We start from the raw sequence: 24133 nt of genomic DNA on the forward strand, positions 1-24133 counted from the left end.
GGACTCTTTAGATTAGGCAAGAACTACATGTAACCAATATGTGTGAACAACCACTATGTTGATAAACTACCTGGGTCGGATTTACCAAATGCTCCTCCCAGATAAACAAACGTATTCCGTTGCACATGCACAAACCTACTTCCATACATAGCCTGGTTGCACCTTGGGCTTTAAGTATCCCCCCCGCCCCCCTTCCCGCGTTATCTTTTTCTTCCGTAAGCCAATTCAGTCTGAAAACACAAAAGTAACTCTCCCTACATTAATTACCACCAGTGAAGACAACTGAAAAACCAATCATGAACTAGCCTGACATCTGCCCCACATACACACTTGCTGTAAAGTACTAAATAAAAAGAACAGTAACTGTAATGATAAGTAAATTGATTAACATTTGTTGAGAATCGCACCACTTTAGACAACATTTCCTGACAAGAAACTATTTTTTCCTTTTTAGTGGCCTACAAAAATATGCCAATAACTTAATAAAACTAAAAGCTACATTAGTAATATTTTCAGGACAGGTGCACTTTGGTATTGCAAATGTGTGTACCAAGGTATAATGAATTTAAAGTGTGCATTCTTGAGATATAGCCTAATTTCTGGAAATCATTAATTACGTAAATTGCTCATTAATATTCACAGGATTTTTACCAAAACCTAATCAAGTCTTGCCATTACCCTACAAAATATGTCTTCAAAATTTCGACTTCCACCCACTAAATACATCTCTTCCTTACGGAAGAAAAAAAATGGATGCCGCGATTGTGTTCCAGCAGTGACGCAATTTTCCGAAGACTCTCGAAGCAAAATGCTCATCGCAGATTTCCATAAAAGTCAATTTTTCACTATCAATATCGTACTTTTGACAAAAATATCATACAAATCTTTAATCATTGATGAAAACTACGTCATTTGCAGGCAAAAAGTCAGAAACTTTAGAAACCTATTTACATACACTTTAACTTGGGTTCCTGGTTAACCACTCGGGGGCATTTCGGAGATAGTACAGACGCTAGATTACATTTTATGTGTTCAAATCCTCAGTGAGTGAGTAGCGCATTCAGTATATGCATTATACATGCTGACTATTTTATTGTATGTTATAGGTTATGTATTCGCACACAACTAGTATTTAAATAAAACATTTCAGAAGGTTTTTTACGAATATAACAAAATATAACTTGTGGCTGAATACAGACTAGAGGTGCATGTGTCACAGGAATAAGGATGACTTGAATTTAATATACATTATCAGTGAATTGTGAAAATAGCAAAGATTAATGTCTGTGTACTGGGTTGTCTTGTCTGGTGAAAATCTACTCAAAACAGGAAGACATTAATGGCAGGTCATTTCACACTTCAATTGTCTCCTGCTACATTACTAGTAAGATCCTGAAAGACACATGCTGCTCCAACATAACAAAGGGGGTGGTGGTGGTGGTGGTGGTGGTTTTTGGGGGGGGGGGGGGTAGTAGACAGCAGTGTTCTGCCAAGGTTTCCAACAAGTGGGGACAAAGGCCCCTTGGTTGTAAAAAGTGGTGTCATTTGACAGGGAGTGGGGTCAATTATTATTGTCTATGAAATATTCATATATATTATCTCAGACCACTATAGAGATACTGTGGTCTGAGATATTCCATTACGTATAGACCATTACCTAACTACATAAAAAAATTCCATTCCTAATAACAGTTCCCAGTAAGCTATTTTTTGAAAATTGTGTACTACACATTACACCTTAGAAAAAGAAGGCAATTAAGATTATGTAATTTTAAGTCATGTCTACAGAGTATATTATATATTGTTTAGAAAGATTGGACAGCCAGGTAGTCAAAATTTTTAATCTGAATATCAATGAATAGCAGTGCTCAAATTTATAATTCCCTTTTTTTTCAGAAAAGAACAAAGAACAACTTCAAAATAAGTCACAGGGAACATATGATTGAATAAAAACTTTGAGAAATCCTAAACTTGTAACCACTTGTTTCATTTTTAAAACTGTTAGTACACTGATGTGTTTTATCATTCCCTCTTCATATTCATGACACTTTGAAGAAAAAAAATCCCTGACTTTAAAAAGTACCAAATGTGAACGAAAAACTTACAATTAATACAGTCAAACAATCTTTTAAATAATCTATTTTTTTTTATTAATTACCGTTACTGGCTGTGTATCATGATTTGGTCCTGCTATATCAAATGACAGCATAGTTACATACCGTAAACTTGATACGGAAAGCCAACATTAGGTGTCCTTGAAACTCAGAACTTGAATCTTTAACTAAAACTATCAACAACGTCAAAGTTGGGATGCTTTGTATATACCACTGTAATTATTTTCTGATTTGCACAACAAGTTCATTCTTCATGTCTGACCGGGCACACGCATCGGCTGTCTATTAGTGGCCTTGCCGGTGATTACGCTTTGATTCAGTGCCCAACATTCACATGTGTCACTGTCAACATCATGCAACACTCGGTATGATCCCCTAACACAGTTTTTTCGGAATCAAAATACACATGTATTCATTTTGTTTCCATTAATCTAACCCATCAACAAATGAAAATCACAACCTGTCCCATAAATTTGGTTTACGAACTTCTTCTGAGCTGTGGCAGATAGATGTTCCGGTAGCAAGTTCAGTGTTTCGCCCACGTCAGTGAGTAGGTCAGAGGTCACGACAGTGACAGTAGACAAAACATGTGACGAGAGACGTCAATTTTGACGTCTCATCTACTCCCTCTAATGTTTTAATTTGTAGATTAAGTTTATCAAAGTTGATCTTTTTGTGGCATTTTTTATGTTAACAATAGAACTGTGCGTTGTCACTGTATCTTATATGATATCAACAAAACTTTCCCTTACGGAGTAAGTATACTTCTTGTGGGATTGGCCCGGCCCAGCCCTGGACTTACATAATTTTGATGTCTGCCATAAAATGAATGCGCCAAAGAGACGCAAGGAGGGAAAATTAGTGCGTCATTTGTAATTTTAGGGGGCCAATGTTACAAGGTCACGGCCCTGGCAGAACACTGGGTTAAGACGCCATAAATACGTTAGAATTTTGCTGTACTCAGGGGTCGGTCAAAATTTTAAAAAAAATTTTTCCCCTGATGTCGGAGCTGCAAATTAGGGCCGCCCTTAGTATGATCCTGCTACATTACTAGTAAGATCCTGCTACATTACTAGTAAGATCCTGCTACATTACTAGTATGATCCTGCTACATTACCAGTAAGATCCTGCTACATTACTAGTATGATCCTGCTACATTACTAGTATGATCCTGCTACATTACTAGTGAGATCCTGCTACATTACTAGTAAGATCCTGCTACATTACTAGTGAGATCCTAGATCCTGTACATTACTAGTAAGATCCTGCTACATTACTAGTAAGATCCTGTACATTACTAGTATGATCCTGCTACATTACTAGTAAGATCCTGCTACGTATGATCCTGCTACATTATTAGTATGATCCTGCTACATTATTAGTATGATCCTGCTACATTACTAGTAAGATCCTGCTACATTACTAGTAAGATCCTGCTACATTACTAGTAAGATCCTGCTACATTACTAGTATGATCCTGCTACATTACTAGTAAGATCCTGCTACATTACTAGTATGATCCTGCTACATTACTAGTATGATCCTGCTACATTACTAGTGAGATCCTGCTACATTACTAGTGAGATCCTGCTACATTATTCGTAAGATCCTGCTACATTACTAGTAAGATCCTGCTACATTACTAGTATGATCCTGCTACATTACTAGTATGATCCTGCTACATTACTAGGAGATCCTGCTACATTACTAGTAAGATCCTGCTACATTATTAGTAAGATCCTGCTACATTACTAGTAAGATCCTGCTACATTACTAGTAAGATCCTGCTACATTACTAGTAAGATCCTGCTACATTACTAGTGAGATCCTGCTACATTATTGGTATGATCCTGCTACATTACTAGTGAGATCCTGCTACATTACTAGTAAGATCCTGCTACATTACTAGTATGATCCTGCTACATTACTAGTGAGATCCTGCTACATTACTAGTGAGATCCTGCTACATTACTAGTAAGATCCTGCTACATTATTAGTAAGATCCTGCTACATTACTAGTAAGATCCTGCTACATTATTAGTAAGATCCTGCTACATTACTAGTAAGATCCTGCTACATTACTAGTATGATCCTGCTACATTACCAGTATGATCCTGCTACATTACTAGTAAGATCCTGCTACATTACTAGTAAGATCCTGCTACATTACTAGTAAGATCCTGCTACATTACTAGTAAGATCCTGCTACATTACTAGTAAGATCCTGCTACATTACTAGTAAGATCCTGCTACATTACTAGTATGATCCTGCTACATTACTAGTATGATCCTGCTACATTACTAGTATGATCCTGCTACATTACAAGTGAGATCCTGCTACATTACTAGTAAGATCCTGCTACATTACTAGTAAGATCCTGCTACATTACTAGTATGATCCTGCTACATTATTAGTAAGATCCTGCTACATTACTAGTATGATCCTGCTACATTACTAGTGAGATCCTGCTACATTACTAGTAAGATCCTGCTACATTACTAGTAAGATCCTGCTACATTACTAGTAAGATCCTGCTACATTATTAGTAAGATCCTGCTACATTACTAGTAAGATCCTGCTACATTATTAGTAAGATCCTGCTACATTATTAGTATGATCCTGCTACATTACTAGTGAGATCCTGCTACATTACTAGTGAGATCCTGCTACATTACTAGTGAGATCCTGCTACATTACTAGTAAGATCCTGCTACATTATTAGTAAGATCCTGCTACATTACTAGTATGATCCTGCTACATTACTAGTAAGATCCTGCTACATTATTAGTAAGATCCTGCTACATTACTAGTAAGATCCTGCTACATTACTAGTAAGATCCTGCTACATTACTAGTAAGATCCTGCTACATTACTAGTAAGATCCTGCTACATTACTAGTATGATCCTGCTACATTACTAGTAAGATCCTGCTACATTACTAGTAAGATCCTGCTACATTACTAGTAAGATCCTGCTACATTATTAGTAAGATCCTGCTACATTACTAGGAGATCCTGCTACATTACTAGTAAGATCCTGCTACATTATTAGTAAGATCCTGCTACATTACTAGTATGATCCTGCTACATTACTAGTGAGATCCTGCTACATTACTAGTAAGATCCTGCTACATTACTAGTAAGATCCTGTTACTAGTATGATCCTGCTACATTACTAGTGAGATCCTGCTACATTACTAGTAAGATCCTGCTACATTATTCGTAAGATCCTGCTACATTACTAGTAAGATCCTGCTACATTACTAGTATGATCCTGCTACATTACTAGTATGATCCAGCTACATTACTAGTAAGATCCTGCTACATTATTAGTAAGATCCTGCTATATTACTAGTATGATCCTGCTACATTACTAGTGAGATCCTGCTACATTACTAGTAAGATCCTGCTACATTACTGCAGGGGTTTCATTATATGCCGGACGCCGGAGAAAATACCCGCCTACTCTTGTCATTTCTCCGGCTACATTTTTCGAGATGATGACAGAAATGACGTGAAATTTAATCAAAGACTGCTTTGTAATGTAATGGTCATAAAAGAATGATTTTCAGACTACAAAACTGCTATAAACTCTTCGTAAGAAATACATCGTGTGACAAAAGATTATGACCTTTGACTTAGTTTGATACCGCTGTCCAAGAACATGCAATGACAATGGCTTGGTAATATAAACAAAATACATGTAGCTTAGATGTGATCAAACGTCAAATGCAACACTCTATTGATTTCATGACTGTTTCATTGTCTTTTCCATGTCACACAGTTGCGATCAAAATGATACAAAACTTAGGAAAATATACGGAATAAAATCATTCTCCCACCACTAATCGCGAATATAATAGTATTTTACAACTATTCATTCAATACTATGATACCTCAATTTAGTGGAAGGATGAAAATTTACGTCGTTTATCGAAGCCCTTAGCTGAGGAGACAAATCCTAGACATAATCAGAATGACTTCCTGTGTTTATAGATAGTAACAGATAAGATTTGAAGGACATGACTTGGCGCATACCATTTCTCTCTAGGGTTGGATCATAGCATGTTATTTTTTAATCTAAGGGAAACTGAAATGGATGGTGACCTTGTGTATTTTTTATCGTATGACGTTTTATCGTTTACAAAGTAAATAATAATAAATAGCATAAATGCTCAGATTTGAGAGCATTTGTGTTATAAGTTTGACAACCAACCCACACACCCAAAATGGAATGAGCCACTAATCATTACGTGTAAACTCTACACTTCACCCTGTTGGTGATTCAGTGAAATAAACTACAACATGGAAAGTACGTAATTTTGGTGTGTGACTAGCGATTTAGTTAGTGTTTTGAAGTTTATTTTTGTCAATCTCTCAGTCGTCCTGTATATATGTTTGAGGCCAGTAACTGTTTGGTGTGTGTGTGTTTGTGGGGGGGGGGGGGGTTGTACATGTATACATGTGTGTCTGTGACTGAACTTGATGAATGGATGTAAAACATGTGTGTATTTATTATGTACGTGTTTATGCCAAAATTGGTGTCAGTTTGAGGTTTCCAAGTCGACATTGCAAAATGAGAGGTTGGTACACACAATAATCATTTATATGATATTTACTTACTATGATAATAGTATATTATATGTAGTATTTTAGGACAGGTCAAATGTTTGCATAATATGAATGTCACTAATTTCATGAAAAAACTGGAACGTTTATTACTTAATGTTTTGTTTATGCATAAATTATTAAATGCTGAAAAAAAAATGACTTCCAAATCTTCCCTGTTGACTACCAGTTTTAAAAAGTGGTAGTCAAAGTGACTACCAACTAAAAAAGTTAATTTTGAACCAGAGGTCTTTGCTTGATACAGGCTTCATTAAACTATCAAAGGGCCAATATAAAGGTAATGTGTTCATGTTTATCATAATTATTACCATAGCTATGAGTTGTAATGTATACATGTACTCTAAAATCCACCATTTTGAACATGAACTGAGTGAAGGCATAAGTCGAAACAATTACTAACAGTGGGCTCGCCAAGTTCATGGAATTACACCGACAGCTTTAAGAATTTTCAAAACCTACCAATAAATCACATAACACAAATTTTCTTCAGAGGAAACCTGACGTGTTATTTTTTCTAAATTGAATATTTAACCAGTAAATGACAATGTATAATTAATGGTGTCTGTACTTCTGAAAGATGCTCTGAATGGCCTCTGAAAGGTTTCTGTTTTTCAAAAAAAATTCACCATGGGAGGGGGAACACCCCCCTCCCAAACCCACCCCCTGCGCCTACATAGCAGGCGAGGTGCACGCTCCGCGTGCACTTCTCCACCTACTATCATCATTTCTCCCCCTACTTTAAAACTTAATGAAACCCCTGATTACTAGTAAGATCCTGTTACTAGTATGATCCTGCTACATTACTAGTGAGATCCTGCTACATTACTAGTAAGATCCTGCTACATTATTAGTAAGATCCTGCTACATTACTAGTAAGATCCTGCTACATTACTAGTGAGATCCTGCTACATTACTAGTATGATCCTGCTACATTATTAGTAAGATCCTGCTACATTACTAGTATGATCAGGACTACATTACTAGTGAGATCCTGCTACATTACTAGTATGATCCTGCTACATTATTAGTAAGATCCTGCTACATTACTAGTATGATCCTGCTACATTACTAGTGAGATCCTGCTACATTACTAGTATGATCCTGCTACATTATTAGTAAGATCCTGCTACATTACTAGTGAGATCCTGCTACATTACTAGTGAGATCCTGCTACATTACTAGTAAGATCCTGCTACATTACTAGTAAGATCCTGCTACATTACTAGTAAGATCCTGCTACATTACTAGTAAGATCCTGCTACATTACTAGTATGATCCTGCTACATTACTAGTAAGATCCTGCTACATTACTAGTATGATCCTGCTACATTACTAGTAAGATCCTGCTACATTACTAGTATGATCCTGCTACATTACTAGTGAGATCCTGCATCATTACTAGTATGATCCTGCTACATTATTAGTAAGATCCTGCTACATTACTAGTAAGATCCTGCTACATTACTAGTAAGATCCTGCTACATTACTAGTAAGATCCTGCATCATTACTAGTATGATCCTGCTACATTACTAGTAAGATCCTGCTACATTACTAGTATGATCCTGCTACATTACTAGTAAGATCCTGCTACATTACTAGTATGATCCTGCTACATTACTAGTAAGATCCTGCATCATTACTAGTATGATCCTGCTACATTACTAGTATGATCCTGCTACATTACTAGTATGATCCTGCTACATTACTAGTGAGATCCTGCTACATTACTAGTAAGATCCTGCTACATTACTAGTAAGATCCTGCTACATTACTAGTAAGATCCTGCTACATTACTAGTATGATCGTGCTACATTACTAGTATGATCCTGCTACATTACTAGGAGATCCTGCTACATTACTAGTAAGATCCTGCTACATTATTAGTAAGATCCTGCTACATTACTAGTATTATCCTGCTACATTACTAGTGAGATCCTGCTACATTACTAGTAAGATCCTGCTACATTACTAGTAAGATCCTGTTACTAGTATGATCCTGCTACATTACTAGTAAGATCCTGCTACATTACTAGTAAGATCCTGCTACATTACTAGTAAGATCCTGTTACTAGTATGATCCTGCTACATTACTAGTGAGATCCTGCTACATTACTAGTGAGATCCTGCTACATTACTAGTAAGATCCTGTTACTAGTATGATCCTGCTACATTACTAGTGAGATCCTGCTACATTACTAGTAAGATCCTGCTACATTACTAGTGAGATCCTGCTACATTACTAGTATGATCCTGCTACATTATTAGTAAGATCCTGCTACATTACTAGTATGATCCTGCTACATTACTAGTGAGATCCTGCTACATTACTAGTAAGATCCTGCTACATTACTAGTAAGATCCTGCTACATTACTAGTAAGATCCTGCTACATTATTAGTAAGATCCTGCTACATTACTAGTAAGATCCTGCTACATTATTAGTAAGATCCTGCTACATTATTAGTATGATCCTGCTACATTACTAGTGAGATCCTGCTACATTACTAGTAAGATCCTGCTACATTACTAGTGAGATCCTGCTATATTACTAGTAAGATCCTGCTACATTATTAGTAAGATCCTGCTACATTACTAGTAAGATCCTGCTACATTACTAGTGAGATCCTGCTACATTATTAGTAAGATCCTGCTACATTATTAGTAAGATCCTGCTACATTACTAGTGAGATCCTGCTACATTACTAGTAAGATCCTGCTACATTATTAGTAAGATCCTGCTACATTACTAGTATGATCCTGCTACATTACTAGTGAGATCCTGCTACATTACTAGTAAGATCCTGCTACATTACTAGTAAGATCCTGCTACATTACTAGTATGATCCTGCTACATTACTAGTAAGATCCTGCTACATTACTAGTAAGATCCTGCTACATTACTAGTATGATCCTGCTACATTATTAGTAAGATCCTGCTACATTACTAGTAAGATCCTGCTACATTATTAGTAAGATCCTGCTACATTATTAGTAAGATCCTGCTACATTATTAGTAAGATCCTGCTACATTATCAATAAGATTGTCCTTCATAAGATCCTGCTACATTATTAGTAAGATCCTGCTACATTATTAGTAAGATCCTGCCAGTATTAATTTTAATTAGTATCAATTTAGTATTGCACAGGAGCACTAATTGACATTTTCTTACATTGAATGAGAGAACCTGGGATTGAAATTCTGGCTTTTGCAGAATCCATCTTTACTGACTTACCTACAAAGCCTTCATCGCCAACCAATTTCAGTGCAATTTTATCTGCCAGAATAGAGGAATTTCCATGAGCAATATTGGCAAATGGACCAGCATGGACAAAGACAGGGGTGCCCTACAATGGACAAATAATGATATGTTTAAAAATAGCGCCAATGGTGTTGTAGCACACCTGTACAGTTTTAAAAATGTTTACCCACATGCTGATCCATGCTAGGTATAGGTGTTCATTTGATGAATGACTATCCAGTTGCCTATCCAACCCTGTTGTTATATTTGCAATATACATGATCATTTGGCTGTTGTTATGGGCATGATCATGTTGCTAAACATATTTGCATACAATTTTTGAATGTTCATTCACTTGTCTAAGAATCCTTGTTATCTTTGTGAAATACACAACCGTTTGGTTGTTGCTATGGGCGTGGTCATGGTTGCTAGGGGTATTAGCAGACATTTTTTGAATGTTTACTCACTTGCTAACCAGATGATGTTATTTGACCAAAATATACTGCCATTTGGTTGTTGCTAAGGGTGTGGCCTTGGTTGTTAGGGCCATCTGTCAAAATATTTTGAAGAAAATCTGCAGAATAACACTTCTAGAAGCATCTCACCAAGTTTCAGTCAAATTGACTGAGTACTTTTTGAGATATAAGTTTTTGACCAAAATTCAATACCTAATTTGCGTATCACTGATTATATGTTTATTATTTCTTCATCTATATATCCCCAGATGCATCCCCATTAAATTTCAGCCCAATCTGCTCAGCAGTTTTGTAGATTTATACTTTTTTGACCAAAAAAAGAGACACATTTCTAGCCCTAATCTGCATATCACTGATGGATTCATCATGTCATGAGCAGTTCTTAATGTAACCACCACTAAGAATGTTCCGACCAAATTTCAGACCGATCTGCTCAGTAGTTTTTGAGTTTTTAAGGTTTTTGACCAAAAATCACATTTTTACCCAAATCACACACTGGTACTAAGATCATTTTGATTTGAACAATTTCCCCACAGACACCTACAGTAATACACCCATCAAATATCATGGCACTTGGTCCAGCGGTTTTTGACGTTAAGTTGTTTACACACACATACATCCACACACACACAGACGCTTTGCCATGCCTATAGCACTACTGAACCTTATATTATCAGTTCAGTTGTACTAAAAAGTGATGTTCTTACATTTCAGGTTACGATAGTCAATTTTAGTTTAAATTAATATACACTTTGTCAATGATAATGTTTTCACCTGAACCTTACTTGTACACTGAATAAAGGTTTTATAGGCTAAAGCCTTTGATATTCAGCTAAAAGTTTTATGTATATGTTATACTGTATTTTCATCCAAAAATGTCAGGGAAGACATTGATACAGCATCAACATTGCAGGAAATTGAGAGGTTTGCGTTGTTTCACTTCTTTTTTACAGTGAAAGGTTTCTTAACAACAAGTATAATGCATATATATGTACACAGAACTGAAACTGTAAGACCTTGTCTTTTCTCAGCTTTGCCTGACAGTACTATGATTGGTTGCCATTGTTTTGCATAGCAATATATAATAAAGCCTGTACTTATGCAACACGTCACCAAAAACTTTACCTCTAATGTCTGCATAAGGTTAGGTCTGATAGCATCTTTCATGAGGACAGTGAGAGCACCACCAACGCCTACGTCATCAGCTGTTACTGGGTTTCCACTCTTATCACTGGCTACCACCATTTTTCCAAGTCGTTCACGCATGTCCCTTAAATCAGAGGTGAGAGCCAAGACGGCCATGATTTCACTGGCTACAGTAATGTCAAACTGAGACTCGCGTGTTTTCCCTTTCTCTGTTGGTGACTGACCAATCGTGATCTTTCTTAGGTATCGGTCATTGGTATCAATAACTGTGGACAGTAGGAAGTCATTTGATTAAATATAAATTACATTTATGTTTGTTGGCAAAAATTATCATAAAATTAGTGACTTAGGAAACATGCACTACAACCTATTATAATGAAGTAGAGTAGTAGTTCTTGTAATGAATTTATCATGAGAATAAAATGCTGTACACTATATTTAGTGTTCTTGCTATATTTAGTGTTCTTGCTATGTTTGGTCGGTTGGTTGCTGTGATAGCTCTCCTTTTGTTTATGAACACCTTCAGTAGATGTAATACAAGTTCATTCAGCTTCACACTGGATATGTATGCTTGTCATTTTGACATGCATACTGTAGAATGCCAAGAACAGAATGTGCAGTCCATACAACAATAATATTGATCCAAGATTGAAAATATGACAAATATGTATATTCATGATCGTCCAAGTGCATAGAGTACCAACCTCTCTGCCAAGTTAGGGTAGAAATATCAATATCAAGTCTTGCAAATTTACTAATTTCTTCTTCTGTTAATTCATTCGGATCTGTCTTTTCAATGCCAAGTTTCTGTGAAAATATAAACAGTACAAATTCAATGAATTTCTACAACTTATTTCTGCAGATCTGTGTCAATATTCCGTATCAAGCTGGATGAAAAATTTACACCAAAAATAGCACAATTTTACAATTTTTAAAAATAGCGCCAATGGTGTTGTAGCACAACTCTACAGTTTTTAAAAATGTTTACCACATGCTAGTCTGTGCTGGGTATTGGTGTTCATTTGGTGAATGACTATCCAGTTGCCTATCCAACCCTGTTGTTATCTTTGCAATTTTTGCAAGCATTTAGCTGTTCCTATGGCAGTGGTCATGTTGCTGGACATATTTACATACATTTTTTGAATGTTTGTTCACTTGCCTAAGAATCCCTGTTGTTATCTTTGCAATATACATGATCATTTTGGCTGTTTGTATGGGCGTGGTCATGGTTGCTAGGGAAATTTGCATACATTTTTTAATGTTTACTCACTTGCCTACCAGATGATGTTATTTGACCAAAATATACTGCCATTTGGTTGTTGCTAAGGGTATGGTCATGGTTGCTAGGGCCAATTGTGTCAAAATGTTTTGAAGAAAATCTGAAGAATAACACTTCTAGAAACGTTTCACCAAGTTTCAGTTTCATTGAACAAGTACTTTTTGAGATAAGTTTTTGACCAAAATTCACATTTTTTACACCTAATTTGCATATCACTGATGGGCTCACTTTATGCTTGATATTTCTTCATATATACACTCATAGATTCATCCCCATTAGATTTCAGCCCAATCTGCTCAGTACTTTTGGAAATAAAGAGTTTTGACCAAAAGACACATTTTTAGAGCTAATTTGCATATCACTGATGGGATCATCATGTTCTGAAAATTTTTTAATCTAAACACCCTCCAAATTCCAGACTGATCTGGCCCAGTATTTTTTGAGTTCAACTTTTTTGAACAAGTCACACTTTTTGTGGCAAACAAGACTCTATATCTTGTCTGTAGCATGAATGAACCTGTTTTTTAATAATCATAGGCAGTATCTATGATTTAATTCAGCTGTGCTAAAATTGAAGTTTCTACTGAAACTAATTTCTGTGAAGAAGAAAATACTCACCTTTATTATACTACTATTTGGTTTACCCATTTGCTTTAGCCTTTACTTGCAAAATAAAAAAACATCCTGTGACCCCTGACCCAGCTGTGGCTGACCCACAATGCTCTATTTCCCGCTCAGTACTAAAATTTGTCATACTAGACAAATAGGGAAAACAATAATACTAAGAAGGAACTGTGTGGTGGAGGGAGGGAATCACCATAAAGGTGAGTATTTCCTTCTTCACGGAAATTAGTTTCAGTAGAAACTTTAATTCTGTTCATCGAAAATACTCAGCTTTATTATACTAATATTGGGTTAGAATTTGTCAGCAAACTAGGAGGAGGGGGTTCCTCACATCCCAATCTATACAATCTGTTGGCTGACACAAGATGGTCCCAGAGAGCTTAATTCTGTAGCCTCCTGGGCCATATCCCTCAGATAGTAGCTAATGAAAGAATTAGGAGACCGCCAGGTAGCAGCGTTAATAACTTCTGCTACTGAGACTCCTGCATGTACTGCCCAGGATGTTGAAATGGCTCTAACTTCATGGGCCGTAACTCTGGATGATTTAAGACTATCATCAGACGCTTCCTGGTATGCCCATCTGACTGTCTGGATTATCCACTTTGAGATTATGGCCGCTGAGCAATCAGACTTGTTCTCGGGGTCATACGGAATGAAGAGTTGGGATCTCTCTCTGCGAAAAAGTTTAGTGCGAGCCATGTACCAACACAGAGCTCGAACAGGACACAACAATCTCTCTCGCCTGTCGGAACCCACTAGGTTGGACAGAGTCCATAGGGTAATGGGTGAGGCTAGGGACCCCAGAACCTGGTTCTTTGCCAAAAAGGCAGGATGGGATCTGAGAATTACTTGTGATTCCGACCAGGTAATTCTCCTTTTGCCCACATCCAAGGAATGGATCTCACTACGTCTTCTGCCTGACGCCAAGGCCAAAAGGAAAACTTTCTTGAGGGTAATTGCCCTCAGTGAGGCTGATTGCAATCGCTCAAAAGGTGCCTCCCCCAGTGTCCTCAAAACTAAGTTAAGGTTCCACTGAGGCACTGGAATAGGTTGAGGTGGACGTTTGATTTGAAAATGCTGAATCATATTGGAGAGGACTTTGTCTTGTCCAAAATCCTGTCCCCCTATACTCCTAATGGTAGACGCAATAGCTGTGCGGTATACCATAATGGTCTTAACTGCAAACTGTTTAACATTAAAGAGATCTAGCAGGAAGTCTGCAAAGTCTCTGGTAGTGATATGGATCGGATCAATCTGCCTTGGCTGGCACCAATCACAAAATTGCTCCCATTTGGTGCCGAGAGTATTGGCCCTCTGAGGCCTGGCGATAATAGCGGCTGAGTCGCTAGAAAATCCCTTCTCAATGAGGGATTTTTCGATAATTTGAATGCGTGAAGACAAAATACCTCTGGGTTGGGGTGAACGATGTTCCGACCCTGAATTAGAAGAGCTGTCCTCTCCGGGAGCTGAATCGGACGATCGATCAGAAGAGACAGAAGCCATGGAAACCATGACCGGTTTGGCCACAATGGTGCTATTAGAAGGAGCACCACATCCTCCCACATCCTCCTGTTGAACCTTGCGAAGGAGAAGAGGTAGGATTACTATTGGGGGTAAGCCTATGTGTGCATGCCCTTCCACGAAATTGACAGTGCATCCACTGCAACTGCCCTTGTGACCTGGGTTGGGGATACAAACATTGGCAGTTTTCTGTTGTGATGAGTTGCAAAAAGGCTAATGATGGGGTCCCCCAGGGAGCAAAAATCTGATTGGCCACCTCTTTGGGTCGATTCGATACCAGAGTCTCGAATTGTTGTAAGGCTGGAAACACAGCCTTGAGTTCTTGCCAGATTATGTGATGCTGGCTGACTGCTGTCTCCCACTGGCCGGATGCCACCTGGCAATTGCAATGGGCTCCACATCCGCCACTCGACATGTCGGTAAACAGGGAGAGGTCCACTTTCTGATACACTAGGGACCTCCCTACCAACAAATGATTCTCGTCTACCCACCACAGCAGGTGGAAGCAAAGGGATGGGCGTACCGGAATGAAGGAAGACAGTGGGGGTACAGATGGGCACCAAAACACCACAGGGTATAGCTCTATAGGGTGAATGCATAAACAGGCCCAAGGAGTGATGTCTATTAGAGAATTCATCAGCCCTAGAATGGAGTGCATGGGAAGAATGAGGTGAATGGCACCGATCAGTTTGTCCACCCTCTCCTGAGGAGGGCAGACGATGCCCCGACTGGTAATGCAATGCATGCCCACAAAGTTGGTGTCTTGTGTGGGAACTAACTGCAACTTCTCGTAGCTGGGGAGGAAACCTAACCGGATTATAATGGATAAGGTTTTTCGAACTTGATGGACTTAGTCCTCCTGTATCATACAGTGAATTAGCCAATCATCGAGATACGGGTGCAACAGAACTCCCCTTTGATGTAGTCATGCGACTGGTGCTAGTGCAATGCGTGTGAAAACCCTGGGGGTGGTTGCAAGGCCGAAAGGCAGAGCTATAAACTCGAAAATATGATCGTTGGTGGCAAAGTGTAGGAAACAATGAAAAGATTGTGAATCAAAATGTGAAAGTATGCGTCCTTTAGATCGATTGATGCCATCCATTTAGTGCTGTTAAGTTCAATATTGGGCGCCACCCTCCTGACTTTTTTGGCACCATGAACAGGTGATTGTAAAACCCTGGCCCCACAGTGGAGACGTCGACTTGTCTGACAACACTTTTGTTGATCAGTGTTTGAATAGCTTCTAATAGAGCCTCTCGCTTCTGTGCATTATCTGGCAGCGATGTGACAAGAGGAGAAGCTGAAAGCGGAGGGTGACGTTCGGACTCTAGACGATATTCCTCTCTTACCGTGGAGAGAACCCAGGAATCGTCGGTAACCAGTTCCCATTTGCTGGCAAAGGAACACAGACGCCCCCCTACCGGGCCCTCACTTGGCTGATGGGGTGGAGGGGATGCAGGAGGATACACCAGAATACAGTCAGGAGTGCTGAGCAAACCCCACCCGACCCTCGGATGGGCCTGGTTTGCAGTCCTTACTGATCATGGACATCTGGGGTCGGCCTCTACCATGACCCCTTGCTGGTTGTCTACCTCTTCCCCTCTGGAAGTTTCTGGGGGTAGAGGTTGTCGGAGACTTACTCTGGGGAGTTGACTGGCTGAAGCTAGTGCGAGGTTTCACATGGGGAGTGTCAAAAATTATACACTCTTTTCTGTGTATCGGGATTGGATGACTTCATCTCCGATACTACAGTGGCTAGAAACCAATCAATGGATGAAAAAATGCGAAGGGACAATGTGTACCCTTCCCCCAAACAAGACAAATGCTTATTGTCAATGGAGGTACTCTTAAAACCATCACGGTCCTGGTCAACGGCATCAGCATCAGTGTCCAATATTGGAAAGTTAGTGCATTGATCAGTTGGGTGGGTGTGGTATGCTCTCCCTGGGTAGCGGAACCACAGGTACTTATTCATTCGCAAAGGTGGATGACCAGGACCTTTGCCACATACTTCTGAGGACACTTTATTCTGTACTGAAGTGACCATAGCTGAAAGTGAGAGTGTTGCTGGCTGATACTTGGCTGATTCGAGTTGTCCCTCTAGTGCCAAACCAGTCTCCGATTGGACTGAATTTGTTGGCGTAGGACGAGAACACTTGTCAGGGAACTGTTGATAAACCCATTCAACACACTGACTAAAGGGGATATCAGTATAATGCTCCGGTGAGGCAGCCCTCCCCTCTGACTCGGAAGGCGGGAGTCCCGGTTGATCCTCATCTGAATGATCAATGTCCCCAAGGAGCTCTTGACCTTCTGGTGCTGTGACGGAGACCTCATCAGGGTCATGTCTCCAGTTGGACCCAAAGCGTTCGCCCTGTAAGCGACAGAAGCGTCTGGGGGAAGACGAGGGACAATGTTCCCCCCTCTCTGTCGGATTGCGTGGTCTGGTAGTATGTCTCGGTGACCGGGAATGATCACGACCCTCCCGTCTCGGTGACTTGTGCGAGCGGTGGAGGCACGGTGAAGAAGAGCGAGGGCGCTGTAACTCGCGTTCAGTGTTCAAATCACTCAAAGGTGGTGAGATCATTTTGATTTGAACAATTTCCCAACTCGACACGCAAGGTAATAAACCCATCAAATATCACAGCAATCGGTCTACCTGTTTTTGACTTTAAGTTGTTCACACACAAACACACTGAGAGAGAGAGAGAGAGAGAGAGAGAGAGAGAGAGAGAGAGAGAGAGAGAGAGAGAGAGAGAGAGAGAGAGAGAGAGAGAGAGAGAGAGAGAGAGAGAGAGAGAGAGAGAGAGAGAGAGAGAGATGGGCAGACACACACGCACACAGATGGGCAGACAGACAGACAGACACTTTGCCATGCCTATAGCACAACTGAACCTTATCAGTTCAGTTGAGCTAAAAACATACATATAAAAGTACTGCCGAGGATAACACAACAAAGCAATTAACCCTTAAGATGCCATAGACTTTCCATACAAATGACCCCATAGGCCAAGGACTTTTTAGGTCAACATACATATCTATAGCGGCCGCCATATTAGGCATTGCTAAGTAGGCGCTATTTGCATTCGGTGGCAAAAAAGTGAGAAAAATCGAACACGTTTCTGTTTCCCGCCTGAATAATTTAATATTTAATAAGATAGCATCGTGTACATTATTACTTATTATGGGTATAAGGGCGGGACATCGATAAACCCATTACAATGTCACTTTATAGACAGCATATGTAAATTACCCTGTTGTCGTTGATGTCAACGACACGGTGTGGAGTGCGGAAGTGCTACGTCGTGGATATCAACGACACGGGGTCACAAGGGTTAATAGTTATTTCCATTGTGGTCCTAGTTGTGCCTATAAATCATTGATACTAGAACCGGGAATGAAGATGGGTAATCAGAAACTCATCACTGGCAATTCTACACTTTACAAATGGCAAAAATGTTTTTACAAAACCCTGTACACCAGGTGAGATTTGTCCAACTTCAAGGAGATGATGTCTAACTGTACAAATCAGAGAGATTTGTGAGCACCTCACCATGCCTATAGCACTACTGAACCTTATCAGTTGAGTTGTGCTAAAAAAAAGGAATTTTATTGACTCTCATTACATGCCTTCTTACCTTCAATCTTATCATTTGAATCTTGGAAAATTCTCGCTTGCCTTTCTTCTCAGGAACTAATCTGCCATACAAAGCTCTGTCTGTCTGCGTAGATTCATGGAAGATCCTGGCATCGATAGCAGCTGCTAATAAGTTGTTCGCAGCAGTTATAGCATGAATATCACCTGTCAAGTGCAAGTTGAACTGTCAGAATGAAAACAAAATAGCTGTTAGTATCATACCAAAGAATTATCATCGTGATTAGGAAAAAAATTCCTACATGGGAATGTGTAACTGTTACAGAGCTTACTGACCCCTGCTTACCACTAGTGGGCACCATAAATGACTACTACTTGTATTAGGTTTGTTTGGTGTTTTTTAGTGGGGTTCCTGTATAAAGTCCTTTACTGTACTTGCCTATTATATTCTTGTATAGGGATACCCAGTTTTATTCTTTGCAATATAAACCATCATTTGGTTGTTACTATGGGTGTGGTCTTATTGCTAGGTAAATTTGTATACATTTAAAACACCTGGTCATGGTTGCTAGGGTCACTTTTGTCAATATGTTCTTAAGACTAACTACAGATTAACACCTCCAGAAACATCCCCACCTGGTTCAGCCCCATTCCTCACGTAGTTTTTAAGATATAAGTTTTTGACCAAAATTGAGATTTTCAGACCTAATTTGCATATGACTGATGAGATCATCATGTCATGAACAATACTTAATCTAAGCATGTCTAAGAATGTTCCCACCAAATTTCAGCCCAATCTGCTTGGTAGTAGTTTTGGAATTAAAGAATTTTGACTAAAAGGACACATTCTAGCCCTAATTTGCATGTTAATGATGGGATCATCATGTCATGAGCAATTCTTAATCTATACACCCCTAAGGATGTTCACACAAAATTTCAGACTGATCTGCCCAGTAGTTGTGGAATTATAGATTTTTAACTAAAAATACACAATCATTTTCTTTTACCTAAATCACACGTGATATGATTATTTTGAAAAAATTTTCAACTAGACACCACAAGTAATGTCCCCATCAAATACCAAAGCAATCAGTCCAGCGGTTTTTGACATAAAGTTGTTTACACACACACACACACACACACACACACACACACACACACACACACACACAGATGGACAGACACTGCAGCACTACTGATTAGTACTGAACCTTATAAGTTCAGTTGTAATAAAAACTCACTTCTTCCATTGGTATAACCTGTGAATATCCTCCACCAGCAGCACCACCCTTGATACCAAAGGTTGGACCTTGAGATGGTTGGCGTACACATGCAAATACATTATGATGTAAGTGAGCTCCTAAAGCCTGGGCCAGCCCAATCGTGGTTGTACTTTTTCCTTCACCTAGAGGAGTTGGTGTGATGCTGAAAAACCACATCATATTAGCATTGATGGTAATTTGCAAACAAACTGTTTACAATGCAGCACATTTAAATTACAACACAGAAAACATGGTCCACATACATGTACTGATGGCAAGTAAGAAGAAATTACAAAATTTTGTTATAATGGCAACATGATAGATTTAAATTACCTATTCAAATAGAGTGTCCAGGAATTTTGAGCACTTAACTAGATTCTTTAATACAACAAGCTATGGTTCAAAAATCATTGGAATTGCTTCCTTTCTGTTGATTTTTATGTCAATTGCGCAGGGTCAATATGCGAGTTTAAGTTTGTTTATTCATCTTTGCTAGAATATGGATTTTTGCTGATCAGAAGTTAACTTGATTTTGTTACTACTTGAAAAATATAATACTCATATTTGGTATGGATCAGTCACATTCCTTGTGGGGTATGTACTCTTGTGACCATTTCACAGGAAGACATAATTATAGTATAATTCTTGTTTGCATAGAAACATTGTTGATACTGATTTGTAATTACTTTGTTATTCATGTTTGTCAGTATTCATTTTTTGTTGGTTTTGTTTGTTTAGCATTTTATTTATGTTTGTTTAGCATTTTATTTATGTTTGTTTGTTTGTTTGTTTTCATAAACATAACTAAATATACTAAGCCTGAGCACCCTGTGGAATAACTACATGTATATACAGAGAATTAAGTATCACAGTGCATACACAATTTGAATTAAACAATGTACTGTGGCCAGTCTCACTGATCTTGACATCTTGTTCATTGCACAATGCCCTGTAATCAAAGCTGAAATAATAGCTTTGCTAGCTAAACACAACACCAGACTTTGTGGAGACAAATACAAAATGTATGTCACAGTTTGTACACAACAAAATGAACCTCCACACCAATACATACAAATGTGTCACAGTTTGTACACAAAAAATGAAGCTCCACACCAACACAAATACAAATGACTTTGTTAACATTTTTGACACTTTGATCTTTCTACCCAAACAGTAGCATAGAATCCAGTTGTGCAGGGATGTTTGGCTCTAGCCTTTTCCCAACCTTGCCTGTGGTATTTTGCTAGCAGATGTTTTACGAAAGAAAGTGCAAATTCTTATAAGGTCTCAAATTTTTGCCGTTGTAAGATGACATGAATAGCATCACCATGTGATTAGAACTAACTCAGAAAGTTGACCATATTCTATTGGGGTTGAATGTCACTTCGGGAAATCATAATCTAATTTGAGGTTTGAATAAATGGCTGCTAGCAAAATGACAGGCTTGGCAGGGGAAAATCAAAAGCAAAAAATCTGTACACAACTGTATTCTAGTCTATCCAAACAATGACACATTGATATACAGCAGAATAAAAACTTACCCAGTTACAACTACATATTTTCCATTTGCTCGATCCTGCAGTCTCTCCAATACAGACAATGATATCTTGGCCTTGGTTTTACCATAGAAGTCAATCTCATGTGGCAACAGTTGCAATTCTTTGGCCAAATCTGAGACTTGTTTAGGTGTCTGTGATCTAGAAACAGCAATGTCAGATGGCACTGGCTCCAACAATTTCAATGGTAGATACCGAACGTTCCACTTTCCACCCTGTAAATATATAGTAAGAGCAGATATAGAGGAAATATTTCAACAAAGATTTGAAAGTTCGTTCATTTGTCAAATAAGAAAACAGTATGATATATGTACATGTATTGATTATACAGTACATGTATTGGTTATATAGTATGGTACATGTACATGTATTGGTTATATAGTATGGTACATGTACATGTATTGGTTATATAGTATGGTACATGTACATGTATTGATTATATAGTATGGTACATGTACATGTATTGGTTATATAGTATGGTACATGTACATGTATTGATTATATAGTATGGTACATGTACATGTATTGATTATATAGTATGGTACATGTACATGTATTGGTTATATAGTATGGTACATGTACATGTATTGGTTATATAGTATGGTACATGTACATGTATTGATTATATAGTATGGTACATGTACATGTATTGGTTATATAGTATGGTACATGTACATGTATTGATTATATAGTATGGTACATGTACATGTATTGATTATATAGTATGGTACATGTACATGTATTGATTATATAGTATGGTACATGTACATGTATTGGTTATATAGTATGGTACATGTACATGTATTGATTATATAGTATAGTATGGTACATGTACATGTATTGGTTATATAGTATGGTACATGTACATGTATTGATTATATAGTATGGTACATGTACATGTATTGATTATATAGTATAGTATGGTACATGTACATGTATTGGTTATATAGTATGGTACATGTACATGTATTGGTTATATAGTATGGTACATGTACATGTATTGGTTATATAGTATGGTACATGGACATGTATTGATTATATAGTATGGTACATGTACATGTATTGGTTATATAGTATGGTACATGGACATGTATTGGTTATATAGTATGGTACATGTACATGTATTGGTTATATAGTATGGTACATGTACATGTATTGGTTATATAGTATGGTACATGTACATGTATTGATTATATAGTATGGTACATGGACATGTATTGGTTATATAGTATGGTACATGGACATGTATTGATTATATAGTATGGTACATGGACATGTATTGATTATATAGTATGGCACATGTACATGGATTGGTTATACACTATGGTACATGTACATGTATTGATAAGACAGTAACATGATATAGGCAAGCATTCTATTAGAAGTCAGCATGCATCCCATTGCATTGTAAGACCACCACACATCACTATACACAGAGGCAGGTGAAATATGCCAAATGTTTTTTTCCAAAGGGGGTTGAAATACATAAGAATGCATGATTTCCTAGACCTATATGTATACTTGTGCAACAAGGTGAGGTGGTTTACCTCACATGGTCTCACATACATTAGAGAACAATAACAGCCTTCACAAACCATTTTCCATCTAAACTCACATTTTTCTAGTGAAATTCATAGATGTGTTATCAATTGACCTGCAAAACCCTGCTTTATGCCATTATTAATTATGAAATTACTTGAATTACAAAAAATATGAAATGCAGAAATGTTAGCAAGGAAAACAATAAAGCAAGAATGTATGGTACATGCATTTATATATTTTAGGGTTGGTATGCATGTATTAGTAAGACACTAACATTCTGGATGCACAACCTAGCTTAGAGTAAATCCAGTCATGTCATCTTCAGACAAAAAGAGATTATTAAATAAGTCATACTCCTATTCCATCTACTGGTTGATAACAGCTGAAAGACTGATGAAACCACTACAACAACACACACCATGTTAAATTGTATTATGATTAAAATTCAAATTTCTATGAACAGAGCTTTGAAAAAGTTGAAGTATTAAAGTAAGAAAGTTGACTTCATGCCAATGTGGGCAAAGAGCTAGGGTGGGTTGACCAGCCAAGGTCAGGTAGCTATGTGAAAGTAGCAACTTTTCAATGATAAATCATGCATTCCCATGGTAATCAGCACCAAACAAAACATGAACAGTGGATGCAAATTTCAGAATCAAAATCAGACTCACCCATATCTCCAATTCAGACATGGTAGTTTTTGTACAACTTTCACTTTCCAAACTTAGCTTGGTCGAAAGCTGTGTGTAAAACTAAAGGCATCTAAAGTACACATTAGGCATTATTTAGATGCAAGTGAGATTTCCACACTTGTTTTTTTTTTACAAGTGACAACTATATTGGCAATGAAGTCAGCTTTCTAATGTACAAATATTTGAAATCTTGAGAACAGTTGCATGTTGTATAGAATTATTTATTTGACAGAAGTCTATCACTATTATGACGACACTAACTTGTACTAAAAAACATTTTGAGCATCGAGTTTCAGTTTAAAGTTCTTCCTGAGGATAAAATAAGTGTGCCTAATATCAAAATTCTTTTCTCGAATAAATTGATCCTGTAAGGTCAAATTACATGGAAGAAGATCTTATTAATTTTGTCCATACAAGAAGATTATCAAGTTACTCAAGCAAATCTGTCAAGAAGTGATCAT

General features: G+C 37.9%; 1 protein-coding gene across 1 annotated transcript in view; it reads right to left on the reverse strand.

The window, feature by feature from the left end:
* The window catches only part of LOC144447870 (C-1-tetrahydrofolate synthase, cytoplasmic-like), a 91747-nt gene that overhangs the window by 13402 nt on the left and 54212 nt on the right, over positions 1-24133 (reverse strand). The window contains exons 10-15 of the mRNA XM_078137996.1: positions 21427-21656; positions 19865-20048; positions 18667-18849; positions 12309-12411; positions 11584-11870; positions 9977-10088 (exon numbers count right to left, since the gene is read on the reverse strand). Coding sequence (XP_077994122.1) covers positions 9977-10088; positions 11584-11870; positions 12309-12411; positions 18667-18849; positions 19865-20048; positions 21427-21656 — 1099 coding nt within the window. The remainder of the gene's footprint in view (positions 1-9976; positions 10089-11583; positions 11871-12308; positions 12412-18666; positions 18850-19864; positions 20049-21426; positions 21657-24133) is intronic.

This window comes from Glandiceps talaboti, chromosome 2 (genome assembly GCF_964340395.1).
Source record: "Glandiceps talaboti chromosome 2, keGlaTala1.1, whole genome shotgun sequence".
NCBI classification, from domain to species: domain Eukaryota; kingdom Metazoa; phylum Hemichordata; class Enteropneusta; family Spengelidae; genus Glandiceps; species Glandiceps talaboti.